This window comes from Candoia aspera, chromosome 2 (assembly GCF_035149785.1).
Source record: "Candoia aspera isolate rCanAsp1 chromosome 2, rCanAsp1.hap2, whole genome shotgun sequence".
Classification (NCBI taxonomy): Eukaryota; Metazoa; Chordata; class Lepidosauria; order Squamata; family Boidae; genus Candoia; species Candoia aspera.
Window position 1 is genome coordinate 106002981 of NC_086154.1, and position 24404 is coordinate 106027384.

Genomic DNA, 24404 nt, shown 5'->3' on the forward strand with positions numbered 1-24404 from the left:
GACAGTTTGTGGCACTTAGCTATGGTGAACTGACCCAACTCATTTGCTGTAACCTAGTGAAATAGTGGTATGCCTGAATTTAGTGTCCAAATCTCACCTTGAACCATACATTTGTTGGATGGCGTTCACTGACTCCAGTAAGACGTAAGATCCCTATTTAGCTCATTAAGATTTCCAAATAAATTCATTCAAGGCCTACTGAGGTGAAATGCGTAAGGTTTACTTCTGAGTGGATAGAATAAAGATCAGGATACGTGTAAAAATAAAAATACTAAGTCATGGTTTTGTTGAGGTGTTATGTAAGCTAAAGAAAAGAGATTCCTATGAATGTTTGAAATATACAGTAGTTACATTTTGAATGAAGGACAGTAGACCATTCTGAAGGATGGTAGGCCAGCATTCACTAGGCCAACTTGATTTTTCAAGCTTTCAAATTCTCCAAAGGTCTTCATGAAATAAGATGGTAATGAAAGCAGGGGAGAGCCTGATATTTAAGTCATCTAGTTTGGACTATTTATATGGATGGACTAAGGAATTGCAGCCATTTATATCATCAGGTGCAGATAAGATAGGCTGTATCTTGAACTTCCTCAAGGGCAGCTGAGGAAAGTAAATAAATGTTTGATCTCCTGATTTTGTAAGTATTAAAAAATCACTGACTTTGTTTGTTTGTTTTCTATCCCACCTTCATTATTTTTATAAATAACTCAAGGCAATGAACATACCTCATACTCCTTCCTCCTCCTATTTTCCCCACACCAACAACCCTGTGAGGTGAGTTGGGCTGAGAGATCGTGACTGGCCCAAAGTCACCCAGCCAGCTTTCATGCCTAAGGCGGGACTACAACTCTCAGTCTCCTGGTTTCTAGCCCATTGCCCAGCTTGGTTAATATAAAAGATTTACATTATATTACCAGAGGAGTTGTGCCAGCAACTCGTTTATTTCCACATTTAGTTATTTGATTTCTACTCTGACCAGCCTTCAAGGAGGCTAACAAAATTCATTTGAGAATGCAGACATTTCAAAGTAACAGCTGGATTTTATGCATTCAGTCACAGTTTGCTTCTTTATCCTATCAACCCTGGGAAAAGCCCTTGCAACCAACATCAGCACTGGATAATGCTTAATAAAGCCAATAAACCCAAGATTAATAGTGGCATTATTGCCAGTATATAGGTAAATCCAGAGAAAGCAATGTGAACCTAGATCCTGATTTGTTTCAGAATAATATGATGGATGTTATTAATCAATAAGAAGCCAGGGATGTAATTTAACAGGGTATCCTTGGCTGCTTCTTATTGTTGAATATACAACATCTGTTTCAATTTTGCTATTTCAAAAATTGTTATGATTAATTAGACTTAATATAGCCATGCACTACAGCCCAATGTTATGGTGGGGAGGTAGAACAATAAAAAAAGTTTCATATTCTAAAATAATGGAGAAACATAAAGTCTTATTTGACCCTTCTAGATTAGGACAGGGTGTTGGATCTCTTCTAGAAAATTCCAAGATGTGTATCCCACCTTTTGAGAGTCTCTATCATTAGGTTCCTGGGGGTGCAGATAATGAATAGTTTGACTTGGTCTCTTAATACTGCATCCTTGGTAAAACGGGCACAGCAGCGTTTGCATTTTCTGTGCCGGATGAGGAAAGCCCATCTTCTACCTCCCATCCTCCTTACTTTCTATAGAGGTATCATATAGAGTGTATTGACCAACAGTATTTCTATGGGGTTTGGAGGCTGTAGTGCCTCAGATAAGAAGTCTGTGCAGAGGGTGGTGAGTGTAGCAGAGAGGATAATTGGGATTTCACTTCCATTCAGGATAGAGCGTATACGCAATGTCTGTCTAGAGCCCAAAATATTGTCAGTGACCCCTCCCACCCTCATTTTGGCTTGTTCTCCTTGTTACCCTCTTGGAAAAGGTTCTGCTGTATTCAATGCAGAATAGCTAGATTAGGCAATAGTTTTGTCCCCTGGGCTATTAGACTCCTGAACTCTTAATAATCCCCTCTTACTTCATGGTGATATATGTTGTATGTAGGACCGTGATATTTATTAGGGATAATGATTAGGGGAGTTGAATGGTAAAGAATATATATATTATATATTACAGTAATTATACGTAATTATACTATACTATACTAAATGAAATTTCATTTTAATGTGCACCTTGGTGTATAGTGGAATGACAATAAAAGTTCTGTTCTGTTCTGTTCTGTTCTGTTCTTACCTGATATTAATTGGTACCAATTAAGGTATTATAGTCTTTGCTGAACAAATTGTGAATGTGTGTTCGTGCTCAGGCAACATACAGAGATGTACTAGTTCCAGAAGAGATAAAGGAATCTTTGGGAATTATTGCCCATTATCCCTTTATACGTTTCCTCTCTCAAAGCTACTGTAGGTAGAACCCATAAATCATTTTACATTTTCTCTGTATGAGCAAGATGATTTCTACTTTGAATTTGCAGACAGTTCAGAAATATACATATGAATTAGTCTATCTGCTACAAAATGATCTTGTAGATACAGTACTGCATTTCTGTTTAATGCAGAGTACCTTGAGGATGCGTACGTATGTGTGAGTTCTTTGATTCATGGGATGGGAGCAGGAGCAAATGGCAGGGTACTGATTTTTAAAAAATCAAGGCTGGGATGATGAATTATTTAAATGAAAAAAAAAACACAGTTCTTCTAGAAATGTATGGTGGCAAACCTGTTACAAGCTACTTGATGCTAAAGGGACTGGTGTGAGACACCAGACACACACAATTCTGTGTTCTGTTCCACTGCAAGCAGTGGTATGTTTATATAGTTTGATTTCACAATAGCACAGCATTTAAAGAAACACATTTACTGATATCTTAATGGTACCACAATCTGTTTTTGAAGTGTGATCCTCTGTAGGCAAACGTGTGGAAATAACATCCGGAACTTGTCTGCCGCTTTCTGTAGACTTTTATTATGAATAACAACACTTCTTTCAGGGAGTTTGAAAAGTGTGCAAACATTTCCAGTGTGCAGCATTTTACCATACACTATTCAGCGTCCAGTTTGAACTGTTACCTTTGCCTCGTTGTCCCTTTTAACGTTATCATTCCCATTGTTATAGAAGTCAGGGTGACTTGCTGAGTTTGCAGGTTTTAGAATTTGGGAGTTTTGAGCTTAATATTCATCCATTGCAGTATTGTTGTTTTTTAACTTGGAGTTCAGCAATTTTCCATTATCATCCCAGTTATCTCAACCATCACCCCAGACCAAAGAAGAATGAAATGGTATCTAGAGGAAAAAAGCTTGCCCTCCGGCCAGTTTCTGGCAGAGCTTGGGTCAGTGAGGTCCATTTTCAACCATATGATGGGAAGTTGATGAGTGATAAAAAGAACTGTCAAAAATGGAGAGTTCAAGCAAGTTTGTCATTGTTTTCTAATAACTCTCATCCTTTCAGACCTAAGAAGCCTTAGGTAATGGATCTGGGGCATACCTGATAATCAGAAGTGTATGATGTGACAGTATATGGTTATCTAAATAGAAACCAAATCAGGCTGATAGAATCTTCTTTTTCCTGTCTTACTTGTGTACATTTTCTATGTATCTGAGATAATTCTGCTTGTAAAAGAAGAGTCCACATTAAAGGACAGCACAATATATATTAATTTGGATTAGTAAACTATGGGTAGAGTGCTGATCTGGAATTCTTCTCAGTAGCAAACCCCCAGATGGAGGGAAGCATTCAGTGCTTTTCTGTCACATGTCATACACAAAACCCATCAAGTTACACATGAGGTCCAACAGGCGAGTACTAAAGCTCCATCTCTTTTGTCCTTGCCTTGTCTATATAATTAATTTCTCCAATACCATAAGAAGATCCTTTGTTTCCCAATCCCTGACCCCCTATGGTTGAAGGCTTGCTTAGATGAACCATATTGTTTACCATGGAATGAATAAGCTGTCTGTGTCCTTGGCAGAGAAAAAGAGAGGGCCTCTGTACTGGCTAAAAATAGGCACACCAGTGGATCAGCACTTCTGCTGGTACAGGCAGAAATAAATATATAGAAATGTTGCAGGAGTTCAAAGGTCTTCCTTTGATGTTTTCCCCATTTTTCCCCTTTTTTTAGTTTTTGGTAGTCTTTACACTTCCACAGGGAAAATTCAGATTTTTTAAAAAAAATTCTACTTTTCATTCCACTCTGAGGTAACCCTATGTAAAGAATATCAGCAACTGATCTGTCCCAAACCTCTTCTATCAGTGAATTGATAGCTGTCCACTCTTGACCAAAACGAAACTCTGAAATCAATGGCTTCTCATGAATAAAGTTAACTGGGTGGGTTTGCATTGTAGAAAGCCAGGGCAGCATCTTAGTATTAATGATTCCAGCACAGCCTATTATTTCTCAAACATTGAGGTACTACCTGAAGTTGATACATCACGGGAGACTGGAATGCTAAGGTGGGCAGTCAAATGACACCTGGAATTACAGGTAAGCATGGCCTGGGAGAACAAAATGAAGCAGGACATAGGCTGATAGAATTTTGCCAAGACAACTCACTCTGCATAACAAACACTCTCTTCCAACAACCTAAGAGACGGCTTTATACATGGACTTCACCAGATGGACAACACTGAAATCAGATTGACTACATCCTTTGCAGCCAATGGTGGCGGACATCTATACAGTCGGTAAAAACAAGACCTGGAGCTGACTGTAGTTCCGATCACGAACTTCTTCTTGCACAATTTAGGATCAGACTAAAGAGATTAGGGAAGACCCACAGATCAGCTAGATATGAGCTCACTAATATTCCTAAGGAATATGCAGTGGAGGTGAAGAATCAATTTAAGGGACTGGACTTAGTAGATAGGGTCCTGGAAGAACTCTGGACAGAAGTTCGCAACATTGTTCAGGAGGCGGCAACAAAATACATCCCAAAGAAAGAGAAAACCAAGAAGGCAAAATGGCTGTCTGCTGAGACACTAGAAGTAGCCCAAGAAAGAAAGAAAGCAAAAGGCAACAGTGATAGGGGGAGATATGCCCAATTAAATGCAAAATTCCAGAGGTTAGCCAGAAGAGATAAGGAATTATTTTTAAACAAGCAATGCGTGGAAGTGGAAGAAGACAATAGAATAGGAAGGACAAGAGACCTCTTCCAGAAAATTAGAAACATCGGAGGTAAATTCCAGGCAAAAATGGGTATGATCAAAAACAAAGATGGCAAGGACCTATCAGAAGAAGAAGAGATCAAGAAAAGGTGGCAAGAATATACAGAAGACCTGTATAGGAAGGATAACAATATCGGGGATAGCTTTGACAGTGTGGTCAGGGAGCTAGAGCCAGACATCCTGAAGAGTGAGGTTGAATGGGCCTTAAGAAGCATTGCTAATAACAAGGCAGCAGGAGACAACGGCATCCCAGCTGAACTGTTCAAAATCTTGCAAGATGATGCTGTCAAGGTAATGCATGCTATATGCCAGCAAATTTGGAAAAGACAAGAATGGCCATCAGATTGGAAACAATCAACTTATATCCCCATGCCAAAAAAGGGAAACACTAAAGAATGTTCAAACTATCGAACAGTGGCACTAATTTCACATGCCAGTAAGGTAATGCTCAAGATCCTGCAAGGTAGACTTCAGCAGTTCATGGAGCAAGAATTGCCAGATGTACAAGCTGGGTTTAGAAAAGGCAGAGGAACTCGGGACCAAATTGCCAATATCCGCTGGATAATGGAAAAAGCCAGGGAGTTTCAGAAAAACATCTATTTCTGTTTTATTGACTATTCTAAAGCCTTTGACTGTGTGGACCATAACAAGTTGTGGCAAGTTCTTAGTGGTATGGGGATACCAAGTCATCTTGTCTGCCTCCTGAAGAATCTGTATAACGACCAAGTAGCAACAGTAAGAACAGACCACGGAACAACGGACTGGTTTAAGATTGGGAAAGGAGTACGGCAGGGCTGTATACTCTCACCCTACCTATTCAACTTGTACACAGAACACATCATGCAACATGCTGGGCTTGAGGAATCCAAGGCTGGAGTTAAAATCGCTGGAAGAAACATTAACAATCTCAGATATGCAGATGATACCACTTTGATGGCTGAAAGCGAAGAGGAACTGAGGAGCCTTATGATGAAGGTGAAAGAAGAAAGTGCAAAAGCTGGCTTGCAGCTAAACCTCAAAAAAACCAAGATTATGGCAACCAGCTTGATTGAGAACTGGCAAATAGAGGGAGAAAATGTAGAAGCAGTGAAAGACTTTGTATTTCTAGGTGCGAAGATTACTGCAGATGCTGACTGCAGTCAGGAAATCAGAAGAAGCTTAATCCTTGGGAGAAGAGCAATGACCAATCTCGATAAAATAGTTAAGAGCAGAGACATCACACTGACAACAAAGGTCCGCATAGTTAAAGCAATGGTGTTCCCCGTAGTAACATATGGCTGCGAGAGCTGGACCATAAGGAAGGCTGAGAGAAGGAAGATCGATGCTTTTGAACTGTGGTGTTGGAGGAAAATTCTGAGAGTGCCTTGGACTGCAAGAAGATCAAACCAGTCCATCCTCCAGGAAATAAAGCCAGACTGCTCACTTGAGGGAATGATATTAAAGGCAAAACTGAAATACTTTGGCCACATAATGAGAAGACAGGACACCCTGGAGAAGGTGCTGATGCTAGGGAGAGTGGAGGGCAAAAGGAAGAGGGGCCGACCAAGGGCAAGGTGGATGGATGATATTCTAGAGGTGACGGACTCTTCCCTGGGGGAGCTGGGGGTGTTGACGACCGACAGGAAGCTCTGGCGTGGGCTGGTCCATGAAGTCACGAAGAGTCAGAAGCGACTAAATGAATAAACAACAAATTAAAAAAATTATCTGTCTGTGACTTTTCTTTAATTAGAACCAAAATAGTGTTGATTGCTTTCTAGCTCTTCTTCCCATATGCCTTTCCTTCCTTCCTTCCCTCCTTCCCTCCTTCCTTCCTTCCTTCCTTCCTGGAGCAGTACCCTGAGAAGTAGAAAGAGTAAAACCATTTATTTATTTATTATTTATTTATTTTTCAAATTTTGCCACCGCCCATCTCCTCTCAAAAGAGGGACTCTGGGTGGTTTACAATAAAGGTAATGAGTTAAAAACAATAGTCATAAATAGTATATTAAATATAAATATAACTACAAAATATAAATATAAAAAATAAAAATAAAAATAAAATCCAGTAGCCTTCCCAGCCAAGACTTCTCTCTCTACCCTTCTGGGCCCAGTCCAATACTTTCTTTCTAGATGTTCCAACCATGGTTATGAATATTTCTCTGTCTTAGCTTGTATCTCTTCCCTATGAGGCAGAACTGGATGGACTGCACCCACCCATTCTCTTTTTAAACTCCATTGCTGCTTCTCAATTAATGACTTAAACATTCTAATCATTTTTTTTATTCTGTGTGTCTCTTATCACTTGTTTCTGTTCTGACAGAATATTACAAAACAGCATTAATCTAATGTTCTTCATGAATGAAATGAGTCATCACTTATAAATATAGTTTCTTGAGCCCACTAACAAGCTGAAGAAGCATCTAGCCCAGCTTTTCTCAATATTTTGACCCTGGAGGAACCCTTTTGCAGGCTTCGGGGAACATTCAGGCTCAAATACAGGCCAGAAGTTACAAAATTATTGTATTTGTTTCATGTGTAGGCCTGTATATATGCATTAATAAAACTTAAGTCTTTGATGTGAAGTTGCCTGAGTTTGAAATAATTGTTTAAAGAAATCATGATTTCCCAGGGAACCCTAGTGCCCTTTCATGGAACCCTATCAATCACAACCATAAGCTCCATAAGCTGTAATAAATAGCCTCATGCACACCCTAAATGTCTACTTGCCACATCCTCTATCTCCCTACGTCTGCTTAAGTAGCCAAGTTTTTAACATCCACTCTCTCCCTCCCACCATGTCTCCGAAGGGGTAGGAACTCTTAACAAGAGCTCTCAGACATCAGACCAGTATTTCTCAACCTTGGCAACTTTCAGATGTGTGGACTTCAACTCCCAGAATTCAACTTTGGATTTACATGTTCATTACACCCAATAAACAGACTTTTTCTCTCCAAGCGGTTTCTCAAAACCTGGAGAAAATTAGGAGGATGGAGCATAGTGCCTGCCCACATGATACAATTCTTTCCCCTACTTCCATGCTCTGGCTATTGTTCTCTGAGAAAGTGAAACTAAAGTAAATCCAGAGTCAAGGGGTCAGGGAAACAGGTTTGCTGCAGTGTGTTCCCTGCTTAATTTTTAAATAAAGAGGCAGTGGTGATAAATGAGAGCAATTGTGGAGTTGGGATGTAATCACCAAATATGTTTCAGTTTATTTAATTGGTATGCTGTGGTTTGCCTTTTCTGTGGAATAATTAGTTGGTGCACTAATTATTGTGGGTTGAAAGGAATCCTTTTGAAGCTGGCAATACCTGGCCTGATTTTAGCTGATCTCAGATGGTCAAGTGGATTAAATAGATTGTTCATGAAGTCTCCAAGTCACATTCAATTTGAAGAAACCCTTTTTGTATGATCTTTGATGTATTGTACATCTTTAGCCTTTGAGAAGGCCTGAGCAGGTATGTAGCTGGCATTGTTTAGTTTGTCTTTTTTAGGCAGTAAGTTGTAACCAAGTTGGAGAAAAAGGAGTGCAAAGGAGGGCTTTTGTATTGTGATGACTCAAAGGACTGTTTGGTATTAACTGTGCTAATCAGAGACCCTTTCTCCTATATATTCATACAGAGGCATCAGCAGGAGAGACCAGGAGAGAGCAAATGATGAAAGCAGTACTCTATTGCACAGATGCAATGCAAGCTCCAACTCTTTTGTACATGTACTGTGGTGGTGTGTGCACATACAGAAGGAGTGAAGTGTGCATTGTGAGGGAACAACCCTGCTTTCATTACTTTGACTAAAACACTGGATCCTGTAGATGCCTTTGCATATATAAATTGATACACATACATATTCACACTACATTTTCTTTGAACAAATGCTCTTGTAGTTCGTCTCTTTGATTCAGTTTGTGGCTTTGCTATATTGCAACCTGTTACCTGTTCAGTTTCACCAACCCAGTGGGCAATTTGATTTTGGTGGAAGAAATTCCTTGCTTCTCATACCTTTTTCATCAGCAGATTGTGCTAATGTTCATACACCATCCTCCCATGGAGCCTGGACAGCGGTCCTTCTGGCTGGCCAGTGGCGGTAGGTGGGTACAGAAACTAGCAACCAGCTGGTACTCCTGTTCTCCACAATTGTGTCCTGACAACATTTGCTTTTTATAGTAAGAGAACAAAAGTTCCAAGAAATCCAATTGAAAGAAGTGGCAAAACTGCTCCTTGCAGAAGCTGACAAGGGTGGGGCAGGATAGTGGCAAGCCACTATTGCACTTGGCTCCAGTTGGAGATATAAATCCCAGGAGATGGGATAAGCAGAAGCTCCTGTTAATGGGAAGTTGCTCTTCCCCATAGTTCCAGAGAAAGCATTTTGAACAGCTTTTGCAGTGTTTCTTAGTCAGCTTAATTTTCCAAGATCCAATCAGGTCCCACAATTTTGAGGGGAAACATGTGGACGAGGCCAACATTTGCTCTCCATCTGCATCATCTCTCCTCAGAGGATTGTTGCAGTGTGCCTTCCTCCCTGATTCCCACTTTTCTCACGCTCACACATCTTAGCTGAACAACAGGGAGCTCCAACCCTTCAGGAAGGGTGAGACTAAGGATGTGTATACACTCCTTTTAAAATTGGGGTGAGAGAGAGACATAAAATTCCCACAGGGACTTCCTGTTGTAAGTAGGAGGCTGCTGCTAGTTAGTAATGAGTTCCTGTCATGGGGGCAGAGAGAGAAATTCCACCATCAACTGAGAACATTATAAGGATTTAATTTTCTTTGCTTTTTGCAGAGCTTTTTAAAAAAAAAACATTTTTTTTAAAAAACGCCACTCACTCTATAATAAACAGCTCCCAGACGGGCCACACTATTGAACACATATTTGTTGCTTGCAGAAACATGTCCAGATGAGGTAGAACTTCCCCTTGGGGAAGGTGCATGGGAACTGATATCAATTGAGGGGAGCCATCTCCTTTTATTTATTTTTTAATAAGCTAGAGATGTGTGACCATTTCTTCCATCACAAACTGGTAAACATATGGTGGCAAAGACTAAAGTAACTGCATTAAAATCTTCCCTTTAGTTTGTTAATGAATCCAAAGTAGGTTCAACGTTTTAGAGGCAGGATATGCGAAGGTTTTCTTGCTTGCCCTTTTCCTTTTCCTTTCTGATGGAATGTTTTCTTCTAGCCAGCTGGAATCAGTCATTCCCTGAGCAGTGATTTCTGCTGCTGTGTCTCAAGTGTGTTATGTGTGTGATGGAAAGAAGGAAAGATATGTGTATCTTCTGGAATTGCTAATACTCCTTCTGCAGTACCCTATGTCAAAATTCTGAATTAATCCTGTGCCTGGATTACAGGCCTACAAGGAGTGCTTTATTCATATGACTGAGTACTCTATATTTTCTCCTTCCCAGCATTCCTTTCATATAGAAAACTAGCAAGTTAAGGAGAACTCCTCCTTCTGAACATTGAGTATCCTGTGTGCAAGGGATTTAATCAAGGCTCTTGAGACTCAGAGTCGTCCTCTACGTGGAAGTACTTTGTAGTTGCTCCACATAATGTAATGTAAGGCAGTCCTCAATAGGTCGCATAAAAACATTCTTCTCAGTACAATGCTCCTCAGTAATGCATGAGAGTTCAACAAGAGAATCCTGCCTGTTATAAAGACACTGTCTTGTTGGTACAATGTGGAGGTTACATCCATGGCAACAGATACAACATTGAAACAGTGGGCAGAGAAATGTGCTTGTGATTTGGGGGCTTTCAGGGTCTGTCTTTCATAAAATAAGGTTTTGCTGACATGAGAAATTACATTTAAACTGAGTTTAATTCTGAGAAAGAGGTTTTTGTGCCATTAGGCTATAAATGCTCCACATGTCCCACATGGTGGCAGCCAGATGGTACATACATGGATGTCCCTGTTGTCTCCTGAGTGTCAGTGTTGGAGGGCTGTTACATCATTTCCTAAATCTGTTTCAATTTTTTGCATTTCACTTCTTGTTTATGACCTCTCTGGATAGCTACCTGCATAGCTGACTTCCCAGGAGGAAATCAGGGAATCTAAGTAGGTTCGAATGTATGCCATGTTTTTAAAATGTGGTTTAGTTTTGGCCTAAATGGCCTAACTTTGTTTTGGCCTAGTTTTTCCTGGAACTTTCAGCAGAAATCATTATTCTTCTGTTCTTTGCAGTCAGGTTCTGAAAAGGCTCAGATAAAAATAAAAAGTGATATAAATACAAACCACTTCCCCCTTGTCTTTTCATGTCATTCATGAATGTTTATTCAACACTTTCATGGAAACACATACCAGCAACTAGCAAAGAGTAGGGATAAAAGAATGGTTCTCATTACAGATAGATGTAAACGTAGAGTTCCCCAGGGATCTTTTTTGGAGCCTGTGTTTTTTAATTTGTTCAGAAATTATCTGGACTTAGGAAGCAGCAGGAAGAGGGCCAAGTTTGCCAACCAAACCAGATTATATAGGGAGGGTAGAGCAAAAAGCACACGCATGCACAAACCCTTAACCAGTGTTAACACTAATAAAGCTTTTACAGAGTTTGTGTATGCAACTACGAGGTCTTTAACTGACTTCATTGATTATGTGAACACAGTCAAAGTGATCAGGTTGCTGGAGCAATTTCCACATGAAAGAAAACCTTTGGGGGATAGTAAGGAAGACAAGGTTAGGGCCAGAGGCACATCTGAAAGGTTCAGAAGGTTTGGATGCTCTGAAAATGGCTGCCATAAAATACCCATTTGCCAGAACACAAAGTAGCCCCTGGGATGCTCTTTACCATCCCAGAGGGGGCCAGGCGACACTAAAGGCAGGTGTTTGCAAATGCCATCTTCCTATTAATTATTTTTAATCAAGGCAAACTTGGTAAAGAGGAGCAGGGAGCCTGGTGGCCACCAAGAGAAATGCCTGGGGGCAGATTGATGCTTGTGGATATCACCTTCCCATTCTCGGAAGCCAGTATAAGTTAGGTTTAAAAAGTAGTGCGTCATGAAGCTTCACGGAATGAACCAGAAGAGTAGAAGATTCCAAACAGATAAAACAAAAGTTTTTATTTGTGCATCAAGTTGTTAAAGTGAAATTCTGTGCCACAGGACAGCTCTCAGGTTTCCAACAGGTTCTTGATCTGGTCCTGCATAGCTTTTCAAAGCTTCTGAATGTGAGACCAATACTACTTCTAGCCTGGATTAATTATACTATTAGAAGTTACATGAACCAGTGATGAAGAGCTAATGGTCAATTTCTCAGTGTGGGACAGCGATTCAGTAGACTCACTTCATCAAGGCTAAAGACTGATTGTAATGTATTACATCAAGGGTGCAGTTCTAACCACACTGGTAAGGGAGAAAGGCTTATCAGATGTGGAAATTTTGTGTAAATATGCTTAGGGTTGTGTTCCCAAATGTATATCCTTTGCCAGTGGCTTTTGATGAGGGGGATATGGAGCATTTTGTAAACGTGTTGGCATCCTTACTGTGTCTACGGACAGTGATATATTTCTTCCTCCTAATGGTAGATTCTGGCAGGATGTCCATACAGTCATTTATTTTATCCATAGTTTATTCTGAAACATTGTGTGCTAAACTCATGCTGTTGGCTTATAGATTTCTTGCATCTCTAGGGGCTGTAATGGATGGCCCTGTTTAAGATATTACAGGGGCCAAGTCTTCCAAAGCTTTATTGAACAGAAGAACCCTTATAAAGGAAGAAGATGAGATCATGACAAAGAGGCCTTGCCAACAAAGGGGAAAAGAACTAATAATAATGTTAGCTGAATCCATGACTTAACTTTTTAAAAACCTGAAAGTACCATGTCATTTTGCAGTAAGAGCCCTTTATTTTTACAGCCATGTGTAGATAGCTTTTCTTACGTATGTACACACAGAGAAAGAGAAATGATTGGAAACTGTTTTCAGGTTCCCCTTCCCCCCAGTATAATTTAAACTTGGGGGAATATATTCATCAGCAGTGCAAGGGCTACAGGGAACCAATATAGAGCTGAGCTTGACTACAGTAGGATTTGCCACCAGCACTGACAGGGAATCCCAAACTATTTGGCAAGGTTCAAATTAAAATATGGCTTAGCATTGTTGAGCAGTGTGAGGATCAGCCTGAAGAGAGCTGAAGGCCAGGAAATGGCAGACTGGCTAGAGGTGCAGCATCAGAAACTGGGCATTAAAAGATCTGTAAATATATTGATTGATTGCTGGTTTGTTTTTCACTAACAGGTTCCGAGACCATTCCTAGTTATCCCAGCAACATGATGGATGCCACTCGAGATGCTGGCCTCAAGCAAGCTGCACCAGCAAGGACAGAGAAGCCAGCCGCTGACTTTGCCTATGTTGGGATTGATGCCATCCTTGAACAGATGCGAAGGAAAGCCATGAAACAAGGCTTTGAGTTCAACATCATGGTTGTTGGTAAGTCTTCTTACCTTGGTGTGTCTGTGTAGGCAAACATCTCTTACAGTGGTCATACTAGCTAAGGCTGCTGAGTTGTCCAGAACAACTGAAAGGCACCAAGGTTGTGTGCCATTTATCCCACCTATTGTTTTTTAACCTGTCCACTCCTGATCGTTTTCTTTCCTCCCATCTGTATGAACAACAGCAACTAACATTTGTGAATTCTTAGCTTATGCAATTTGGTAAATTCTTCTCTTGATTAATAAAACAGATGTTTTGTAGTCTGAATGTCAAGGTGATCATGTGCTTTCTCTAATAAGCCTCTTTGTCCTGACTGGAGTGTTAAAAGTCAAGGACATGTGGCTTTTAATAAGCCATTTCAACTTTGATAAGCAGCTATACTACATGGCATTCTGTGACTGAATTTCTTCTACTAAAAAAAAAACCATTCGCCATTCTTCAAGGCTATTTAAAGCTGCTATATAATCCCTTGGAAGAAATCAAATAAAAAAAATCACCCTGTAATCTCTTAAACGTAATAGAGGTTGTTAAAAAAAACTGCTTGTGAGCAGATCTTATCTAGACAATGACCCACTTCCTTTTGTCCCTTTTTAGCCAGAGTGGATAGTTAGTCCAATGTTTAGCTCTCATTAGATGCAACTCTGTTGACCCTCAGTCGTAGCTCTGAGTTCATCCTTGCCACTCTGTTTTACCCCCACATACCCTTTTCTTTCTGTTTGTGCTCCATCTCTTTCAACATTATGGGTGTGTTTAGCGAATGTGAATTTTAAAATGCTTGCAAAATCTAGCAAATCTAGCACTGGATGCTACATCAGCTTGTTATTCTTGAAGATTGCAGAGGCTTATTTCTACTTCCTGGTGAGGTTGTGGCTTGCAGCTAGTTCTTTCTCTGATGCTTTGATGACAGGTTGAAACATATTCCTTAAGGGGTATACCGAAGACTAATGACAGAAAAGGTCTGAAAGGTAAAGGTAGGAAAAGACAAATAAAGGCACCCCTCAATTTCTGCATGTAACTCTATAGTTAGGTTTCACAAAGTAGGGAGAGAGAATGTTGCTGAAGAAGAATCTGCTCATCACTGACTGTTCTGGCCAGCTAAGTATAGCATCACCCCCCATTTGTATATCTTAGTTCAGGGAAATGATTTTCTTTCCAATCTTTTTTCGTGAGAACAAAGAACCTCTTACACTTTTGGAGTGGGGGAGGAAATGTGCCTCTTCTGCATTTACTGCTTTGAACTCTGAATTAAGGACTGATATATGAACAAATAAAAAGAGTCCTTGCTCTGTCAGAGACAGTAAAATAGCTACATCCTTGACTGTGAATAATTGTAAGTGATAGAGAGCCAGTTTGGTGGTGTGGTGAAGGAGCTGGCCTAGAAACCAGGAGACGCTGAGTTCTAGGCCTCCCTTAGGTGTGAAAGCCAGCTAGGTGACTTTGGGCCAGTCATTCTCTCTCAGCCTAACCCACCTCACAGGATTGTTGTTGTGGGGAAAATAGGAGACAGAAAAATTAGGCATGTTCACCGCCTTGAGTTATATATAAAAAAGGTGGGATAAAAATCTAATCCGTAAGCAGTTCTAATTTCTGTTCAGAAAATAGTTGCTTTTTTAAAAAAAGTTCTTCTGAAGCGACATCTACATGTTACAGTGACACTTTGTTCAAACGTCATGATTAAAATGACAACAGGAGAAACTGGCATTAATTATAGGGCCAGATTGATGGAGCGACCTCATTAGTTTTTCTTCTGGTAAATAGATGCTTTGTGACTGGCCATACCAGGTCTTTGGGGGGAATGATATTGTTAAACCAAAAAGAAAGGAGAGAGAGAAGATGGAATGGAGGCTAAAGCACGCTAACGATCCAGGGATGCCCAGTGGAAGCACTATGATGAATTGTGACTATTGCATATGAAAACATTTTAGTGAAAGCAGGCTAAGTCAGGGAAGGGGAGACAGCTGAGCTGCAGCCTCCAGTACAAAATAATTAAATTTGCTTTCTAGGGAAACAAAAGGAGAGTGTTGCATTTCCAAACTCATAAGTCAGTGGTGTGCCTACAATCCTGCTTTGCCTGGTTGCCTCTTGGTAATTCCTGCTCACTCTGGGTTATCAGAGAAATGAGTCATTTCAAGTTTAATGTAAACCTGGAAGATAACTAAAATTACCTGCTTTGTGCCCCCAACCTCAGCCCGGTGCCACCTTTCTAGGATTCTCTTAAAAGGTTGTAATGCATTTTTTTTTCCATTTATTTCTTCTTTTTCTAGGATTTTATTGCAGACTGTGTGCACATAACATTCAACACATATTTAGCTCCACATGGTTAGCAGATTAACAAATGTAGACCATGGCATTTATTTTGAAGATGGTTAAAACTGCAGTTTTGATGTTCACATTAACTGAATACTTGTCTGTTAAAAATACTTTGTTTCGTTTCCTTGAAGGGGTTGGTGCAGTTTTTAATAAAATCTCAAAATGTCCTGGCTCAGGCTGACTCAATATGCTTAGGAAGTGAAGCGTTCAGTGTAGAATTTTTCAGTCTTTATTTGTGGCTCTTTGGAAGGCAGTGCCAGAAATATAGCAGTACGTCTGGTTTCCTGGTTTCTTCGGCACCAATAAACTTTTCATTCCCATTCATGCTGCATTTTTAATATTCCTGAGGACTGGATTCATTCCCATGTGTGCATATGTGCTTATTTTTATGGATGAACAAAATTGTGTGCAAAATTAAATCTCTGCAATTCTTGTACCGGCATTTTTTTCCCCACTGGAAACTTCTCTCTGTGTGCTATATAGTTACACACATGTATATTAGATCAGGCTTTTCTGTGTCAGGGCAGCTTTTTGGGGCTGTTTTGACCTTTTGGAACAGCCTCCCCCCTGACATTCAGAGAGCCCCCTTCTTAGCCTTTCAGGGGGCTGTGAAGACTTGGCTCTTCACCCAGGCTTTGGGCTAGGGTAGAACTGAGCCCAGCAAATGTAAGAGCATGGGGAGGTTATGTGATGTTGTAGTGCTGTGTTTGGGATATGTGGTGGTGGTGTGGGGTTGGGTTGCTTTATTTATTCTGTTTTTATTTAATATTATTGTGAGCTGCCCTGATTATCTTGCATAAGATAGGCAGCCATGTAAGTTTCTAAATAAATAAATATAAACATAAATATAAATACAGGAGGCAGGTTGCAATTGAGATTCACAGCTAAGTTGGGTTAAAATATGAAGCTTCATTACATTGGCCTTGGGCTGTACTTTATTCCTAGGATGTCTCCAAAAGAATTAAGAGTTTTGCTGGCCCTTTTAAGATGAGTGTCTAGCAATAGTAATTTATATTTCACTCTGGCATGGCAGGAACAAATACTGCATGTTACAATTTTAGAAACAACATGTGATTTATTGGCTGGCCTTTGCGACTAAGCAGGATGAAAAATAAAGTTCTTTGATTAAATAGTCAATCTGCTATTCCTAATAGGACCTTCATTTATTTTATATCCTCTCTGTGTCACGCTTTCACACAGGATGGTCCCATGTCCATGGATCTTGTGCTCATGTGTTGCAAGCATACAGCCTCTTGGGTTGCTTTGGTGCTGTTTTAAATTGCTCATGCATCTATTATCTTCCTTATCTCCCACTCCAGGGGTCTGTCTGCTGTGACTGAGGCTGTTCTCACCATTCTGAACTCTTCATTTCCTACCCCCTTTAGTAGTAAAATAAAGCTTGTGCAGTCAGTTAAAGTATGACATATTTATATGGTTGGTTATATTAGACCAGATGTTTCTATACTCTTGTAACCTTTGTGTTACCTGTATACTAGGATTCAGTGTCTGTGCATTAATGCCCTAATAATGAAAACCAGATAATAAAAGTAGCTTTCTTCCACCTACATCTTTCCAGAGCATTGCCTCTTCCTATCAAGGTGTGGTAGTACACACTCACTTTGTTTTTGTTGCTGTTGTTTTTAAAGTAGGAGAGAGAAGTGAAGGTTAGGAGGAGGCATTTTTAAATGCTTCTGCATACAGTCTTGGTTTTGATGTTAAAAGTAGTTGGCAGTTGAGATTTTTGTAACTTATACGTGCGGATTACATTTCCTGTGTTCTGTATAAGACTTAACCACTGTGGCAATCCCCTTAAACACCTCTTATCTAAATAATGGCACGCTCACATACTTTTGTCACTTTACAGTTTGTGATCTTTTAGCTTCTTTGAATTTTGGCATGAGCTGGGGCTGTAGAAGATGACTGAATCCTTTTAGAAGGACTCTTGGACTTCCATTTCAAACCCAACATTAGCATTTTGGTGTAACGGTTAGTTGTCCTTTTCAGCCTGATAGAAAACAGAATTCATGAATAGTTTTCAGAAACATGAGTCATGTTCTCTCATCTTTATAAACACTGGTTTACTATACAAGCAGGGTAAAGGAAGGAAAACAATGTTTCGTTGCACAAACTTCTTCTTAAAAATTGAAGACAGCTTACTTTTTTCATCACCCGTCTCAACTCATTCTCTGAAAAATAAGATGTGTTCATTTCTCATTCATCCATGCATATTATTTCCACTAATAACAAGCATAGTGCTCCCATGTCAATAGCAACAGAGATAGGATGGGATTTCTGAAACAGCAGGCAAGTTTGGGTGCACTCCAGATTTGCATAAAATTTCCAGATTGCCATTAAAAGAAGGGAATTATATATCTCATGAATACTGAGCTTACACAGTGTACATGGAGTACTGTGGAATTCTAAGTGGGAAAAGGAAAATAGGAAATTGGGGACAGGGCGGCACACAATTTGCTGGCTGGAATTCCTGTTAAAAGGCAAGAATAAACTACAATATTTTTGTAGGTTTCCCTTGTAAAAATTCTATATGTTATATATAGTCAGTATTAGAAGAAAATAATTTAATATATGCCAACCAATGTGGGACAGTGGCATCCAAGTTTTGGAAGTGAAAAAATATTTATTTATGAAGAAGGTGGGATACTGGATTGGAGGAAGACCAAGTTGAACATGAGCTGCATTATTTTTCTGTGAAAAACTGCTTGTGATTTCAACTTATTTATTTAATTGGGAATTAAGGACAACCCACTTAGTTTAAGCCAAACTGTCCTTACTGTTTGTCATCTAAAATTAGTCCATAGAGTTGGACCAGGAAACCTCTGGACTCCAACTGTTACTGAAGAACCACAAGCAGCTCCAGTTAGCATAACCAATTCTGGTGTGGTTAAAAATGCCACTTTTTGCTTCTCAGATAGCAGAAGGCATGCACATGTAACCCAGACAGAAACTTTTCTCTTTTCTGAGTTAAGAACTATGTATTTCTTCCTCCATGAAGTTGTTCTCATAAAGAGATGTGAAAACTGATGTGGTTATCCTAATATAAGAAGACTTGGAGAGAATATTATTTGCTTTTTAGAAAATGGGGTTAGAGACAGCCATGCAAATTACAGAGTTGGAAAGAAGGGAATAAACCAGGTTGTAAGCAGAGGCAAAGACCAGAAATTATCATGTATTATAAAAATTAGTCCCTCTTTTGTTTCTTAATTATCCCATTAATTATTAATTATTCTTCTATTTCAGCTTGTTTTGTGCATGTAAAGCAAAATGAAAAAAGAGCTGTTTGCAAGCTGGTTTTAATATATGTAATTCCTATACCTTACATGATATACAGTTTTCCCTAATGCTTCTGACTGTGGAAACAACCACTCTGTCCATGAAACAAGGCACAATAACTGCCATAAAATGTAACCCAGTCAGAAATCTTAACAGTAGCAATCTTTGTGTGTATCACATGTTATCCAAGGATAGCTTGGATGTGCTCAGACTAGCCATGGGGTGGCTTCAGTAATGAAATGTGGCTTTCTGAAATTTGTCTCCCACTACCTTTCAGGTCAGAGTGGCTTGGGAAAATCAACTCTAATCAATACCCTTTTCAAATCCAAGATCAGTCGCAAATCAGTGCAACCAAGTTCTGAAGAGCGTATTCCCAAGACAATTGAAATCAAGTCCATCACACACGGTGAGCCTTGCCAAAACATTGTTGGCCTGTTTTTTGTGGAAAGCTGGCAGCCACGGAAAGAGGGTTCAGGGAGCTGTCTTTTGGTTGACTAGGATAGAAGATTCCTGAAATGTTTAAATGCTTAAACAGTTTTATCAAAAACATATTAGATAAACATGCACATGAAGCGGGATTTCCCACATGCTCACTGTGCTCATCCCGAAGTGATATGTTGCTGTTTTATTTCTTCACATTCCATTTCAGATATTGAGGAAAAAGGTGTTCGTATGAAGCTGACTGTCATTGACACCCCAGGATTTGGGGACCACATTAACAACGAGAATTGGTAAGGGGCTATCCGTGCGGAAATGTACCAGAGTGCCATGCTTGAAAAAGCTGGCGTTTAGGACGAGAGGAACTTGGTACTTCAACTTTAGCTATTCCTACAATGTGGCCTACTTTTTTTTTTTTTTTTTGGCTGATTGGTGCAAAACCAATTCAGATCAAACTTCTCCTGTCTCTGCGCTATGAAGCAAAAAGAGAAGAACTTAATCTGGATAAGAATAAGGGAATTATTTTGAGTTGAAGTTAGTATTGTTGCTTACTTCCCAAGAATATGTTTCACCTGGGAGGAAAGGTGTCAGGCTCCCTTCTCTTGGTTTGCCTGCCGTTAGAAGTTTCTACACGCATTAGCTGGCTTCATGCATTCACTGCATTCCCAGAGAACCAACCCATGTTAACTTCACATTCCTTTGCCACAGCCATTTCAGCCAAGGATGCTGCTGATAAGCCATCTGCCTTGTTAATCACTCTAATGAACTGCCGAGATGGGGGGGGGGACTCAGGAGTGAGAAACACCTTGTTTGTGAGACAGGGAGGAGGGATGAGATCAGAGGAGGGAAAGAATCACTTTGAATGTCTTGGCGCCAAATTCTCACTTGGAGCTTTGATTACTATCCTGTGCTAATCGGATCCTTAATAAAGAATTCTTTAAGTTTTCTGATGGACTGTCTGGAGAATTTCTAAGTTAGGCTCTTGGTACTGGGATCATCACAAAAGGAGAATGGAATGGGATTGTTCTGCTTTAGATGATAAAGGGCAAAAAGATATGCTAAAATCTCTTGATTCTTCTAAAAGCTAGCAAATTTGCTAAACCAAACTGTACTTTACAGACATGGAGATTTGTAGTTACTTATACATCTTTTCTCATGAGGATTGTCTTACTAATTAAGTTACTCAGAAGAGAACTATGATGGAATTCCTTCTGTAATGTGTAGGAAAATGTGATGCCATGGTGCACCGTTAGCAAAGGGTCACCTCCATGGTTGATGTGGATTTATATGAGGGGAGGAAAGGACCGTTGAGAATGCATTTTACTGTTTCCTTACTATTCTGCAAGGGATCATCTGGAATAAGGAATATCAAATGGCATCAGCGTTCCAAAGTCAACAAAACAATGGTGGCATGTCTCCAAATACAGCAAATGCAAATTGGCTTCAGATTTCATTCCTCGCTTAACTTTAAAGGCCTGCCTGTCAAAGAACGTAAACAGAGGTTCAAGAGAGAGCTAGAAGTCTGTGAAATGAAGGCTGGATATTTCTGCGATACAAAGTTCCTGATGCTGAACACTGCATGCTCAGGAAGCTGCCTTTGTTTGTTTGTTTGTTTATTTACAGGACTTTTATGGCTGCCTATCTCATCTAAGGATTCTAGGCAGCTCACACCAATCCATAAAAACATAGCTAAACACAGAAGTATCCTTCCTCCTAGGTGCCAGACCAAACAGCTTCCCAGTTCAACCACTATCCCAGCCCAACGCCTGGGGGAAGAGCCAGGGCTTCATGGCCCTCTGGAAGGCTAAATGGGTATGGATCCCTTGGATCTCAGGTGGGAAGCTGATCCAATGGGGTGGGGTGGCCACCAAGAAGGCGTGCCTCCAAGGTCCCATTGGATGACAACATTTAAGGGAGGGGACCTGGAGTGTATCTGCCCTATCTAACTTTTCATATACTCTTCCTAACAAGCTCTTGAGAAATTCTGTTTACCAGCGTGGGGTGGCTGTGCTGTGCCTCTGCCAGCAAGAGATGAACTGCTGTGCCTCCTGAAAAAATCCAAAATGGAAATGTTAGCCTTCCTAGCAACTCTGTCAAAATGAAGTGGCTCACCTTTGTAAGGATTCCTTAATATTCATAATAGTATACTTAAAGCAGGTTGTGAGTTGGTTCTGTGACTCTTTGCCCTGTAAAGCATGAGCAAACAAACATTTATAATGAGCCAAGAGCTTCTCCTTTTATTAAACTACTGTAGGTGTGCTTAAGAGAAAAACTGGGAGAACATCTATGTGGTCAGTAGGAGTCAAAAATGACAATGGCAATCAATGCATGCTCACAAGCTTGAGAAAGTGCATAGGGCACATGGTGTGTGTGTGTGTGTGTGTGTTTTAAAGGGATCCCTGCATAGAGACATTTATCTCTAATGTGTTTTATTTGTTTATTTCCTTGCACAGTTGGCAACCCATTATGAAGTTCATCAATGACCAGTATGAGAAGTATCTCCAGGAAGAACTGAATATTAATCGGAAGAAGCAGATCCCGGATAGCAGAGTTCACTGCTGTATATATTTCATCCCTGCCACCGGCCACTCGTACGTATGCTCCTTCCAAACTATAGCCCCTGACTTTCTGTAGACTGCTAAGTGGCACAGATTGCAATCTTCCCCTGGAACCAGACACCCAAGAAAATACATACTTGCTCAGTCCCTGCCTTCAAAGAAGCCTTACGTCATTGCTAGCCCTGTTTTCCTTCCCCCTTGCAACTTACACAGACTTTTCAGTTGCAGCTGGGCATAGGTGCTGATTCACAGCTTGTCGGGCAAGGAGACCTGTACTTCCTTGAGAGCCAACATACTCCAACATGTGAGTTCCTCCACTCTATAGCCACTGAAACGTTAGACTGCCTGGGAGAGGCTTTCTCGTTGCGCCGCACTGTTTGCCTCTCACCCTGCTGCTTGCGTGGTAAGCGGTGCCTAAAAGTCTGCCTGGTGTAGTCCTCTTTTCCCAGAAACATGTGTTTCCAATATTGGCTATGGTTTTGAAGCTATGAGACACATCATTTCTGACTTTCGTGTAGCTGGATATCCCTGCTGGAGATTAGGCCTAGGTGTTCCTTGGGCCTCTGCCCCAGACAGATCATTCTAGGGCTTTGTTTTCCTGTCCTGGTGTCCCAAAAAAAAAATAAATAGAGATGTGGATTGAGGGAAGAGGGCTGGCAAGAGTTAGCAGGTTTATGGGAAGAGTCAGGTTGCAGTTTGCAGGCAGGTTATAAAGGATGTGGGAAGAGTCAGGAAAAAATATGGATACCCCCCAGTCTCACTCTCTCTCTTTGTCCCCCCTTCCTTTTTAAACTTTTCCATATTTGCTCCTGGGCTTATTGGTGCACTCTCAGTCTTTCTGGTTGATGATACTGTACTCAGTGGCAGCAGTGCATGAGTAGAATGGAGTTGTATGGCTTTTGAGAAGACTTTCAGGTTTAACGAAGCACCGTATGCACTTGTGTATAAGCCATCCATGGCTGAACTGACCCTATATTAGCCAAGATACCATGAAAAATGCGCCACCCACAGATACGCCGACCCTTGAAGTTTCCACGTTTTAATTTTCACAATTGGCTTATCTGTGGGTGATGCATTTTTCATGGTATCTTGGTTAAAAATGTGAGGGTCTGCTTATCCACAACTATATGTGGAATATACAGGTACTTTAAAAAAGTATTACTGCATATACTTGTGGACAAGCCCATCCACGGATAGGCTGAACCCAATTTTTGGGGTGTACTTTTGGAACTTTAAATTCTTGGCTTATCTGTGAGCATGTGTAGTGTGTGACACGTGGACACACCCACACACACCCATTTCCACTTTAAACTGATTTGGCGGTATCTGCCACTCAGTGTAATTCTGTAGTCTTGTGCATCAGCCTGCTCTTTGGCCTACTTTCCTTTAAAGCTTAACTTTCCTACCTCCATCCAAGACCCTTCATGTTATCTTTCAGCACACAAGGAAGTACCCTGCTTGCATATGCTCTACTGCATCAGTGTAGTGAAATCTACTGGGTGAAGTTTCAAGAACCATATTTTAGGGGATGTCAGCCTTTTGAGGTTGGCTAGGTCAAGAAACACACTGCAGGATTCCAGGTATGCTACTTCATTGTTGCAGGGTGTATTAACAGAATCTGGAAAGCTTGTCCATAACCTTCACTGCCCCCCTTTTAAGCACAACAAGGTCAAGGTGGGGCCGTTTGGAGCACCTTTTCACCCTTTCTACTTTCCCAGAGCTGAGTAACCATTTCTCTTCTCCCATTCCCTTCTCAAGGTCAGAACGAAATTCCTCTGTAGAGGATGAGAAATCTATCTCCACCCCCCACCCCCCACGTCCCACTTGTATGTTACTTCACCTGTCCTCTTCCACATTAAAATGGGTAGTAAGTGTCCTAACTGCCAGGAACCACGCTGAGACAAGGAGTAGGTCTCTAGTGTTTATTACTGCTACATTAGACAGAAAATCCTAACAAACTGAAGAAGCGTGGGAAAAACCCAGACAGATAAACCCCAAAGTCAAGGCGGGTCTGATCTGTGTCTCTTTGAATGGCCGCTTAACTCCTCAGTACTACGCCTGCGTTTTCCCCCCTGGATAGGGGCCCCCTCCTGCTCACCATCAGTACTCATGACAGTAAGGATAATTCCACTAGGTCCTAGAGAAGGCAGTAAACTCCCCCTCTTAAATCTCGCCAAAGACTATTTTTCCACTGATTCATTCCTTGATTCTTACTTGTTTGGTATGATCAGCTGCTCATGCT

General features: G+C 40.5%; 1 protein-coding gene across 4 annotated transcripts in view; it reads left to right on the forward strand.

Annotated features, from left to right (window-relative positions):
• The window catches only part of SEPTIN9 (septin 9), a 238326-nt gene that overhangs the window by 196428 nt on the left and 17494 nt on the right, over positions 1-24404 (forward strand). For all 4 annotated transcript variants that reach the window (XM_063292841.1, XM_063292843.1, XM_063292842.1 and 1 more), the window contains 4 exons: positions 13371-13562; positions 19444-19572; positions 19816-19897; positions 22058-22195. In XM_063292841.1, coding sequence (XP_063148911.1) covers positions 13371-13562; positions 19444-19572; positions 19816-19897; positions 22058-22195 — 541 coding nt within the window. The remainder of the gene's footprint in view (positions 1-13370; positions 13563-19443; positions 19573-19815; positions 19898-22057; positions 22196-24404) is intronic.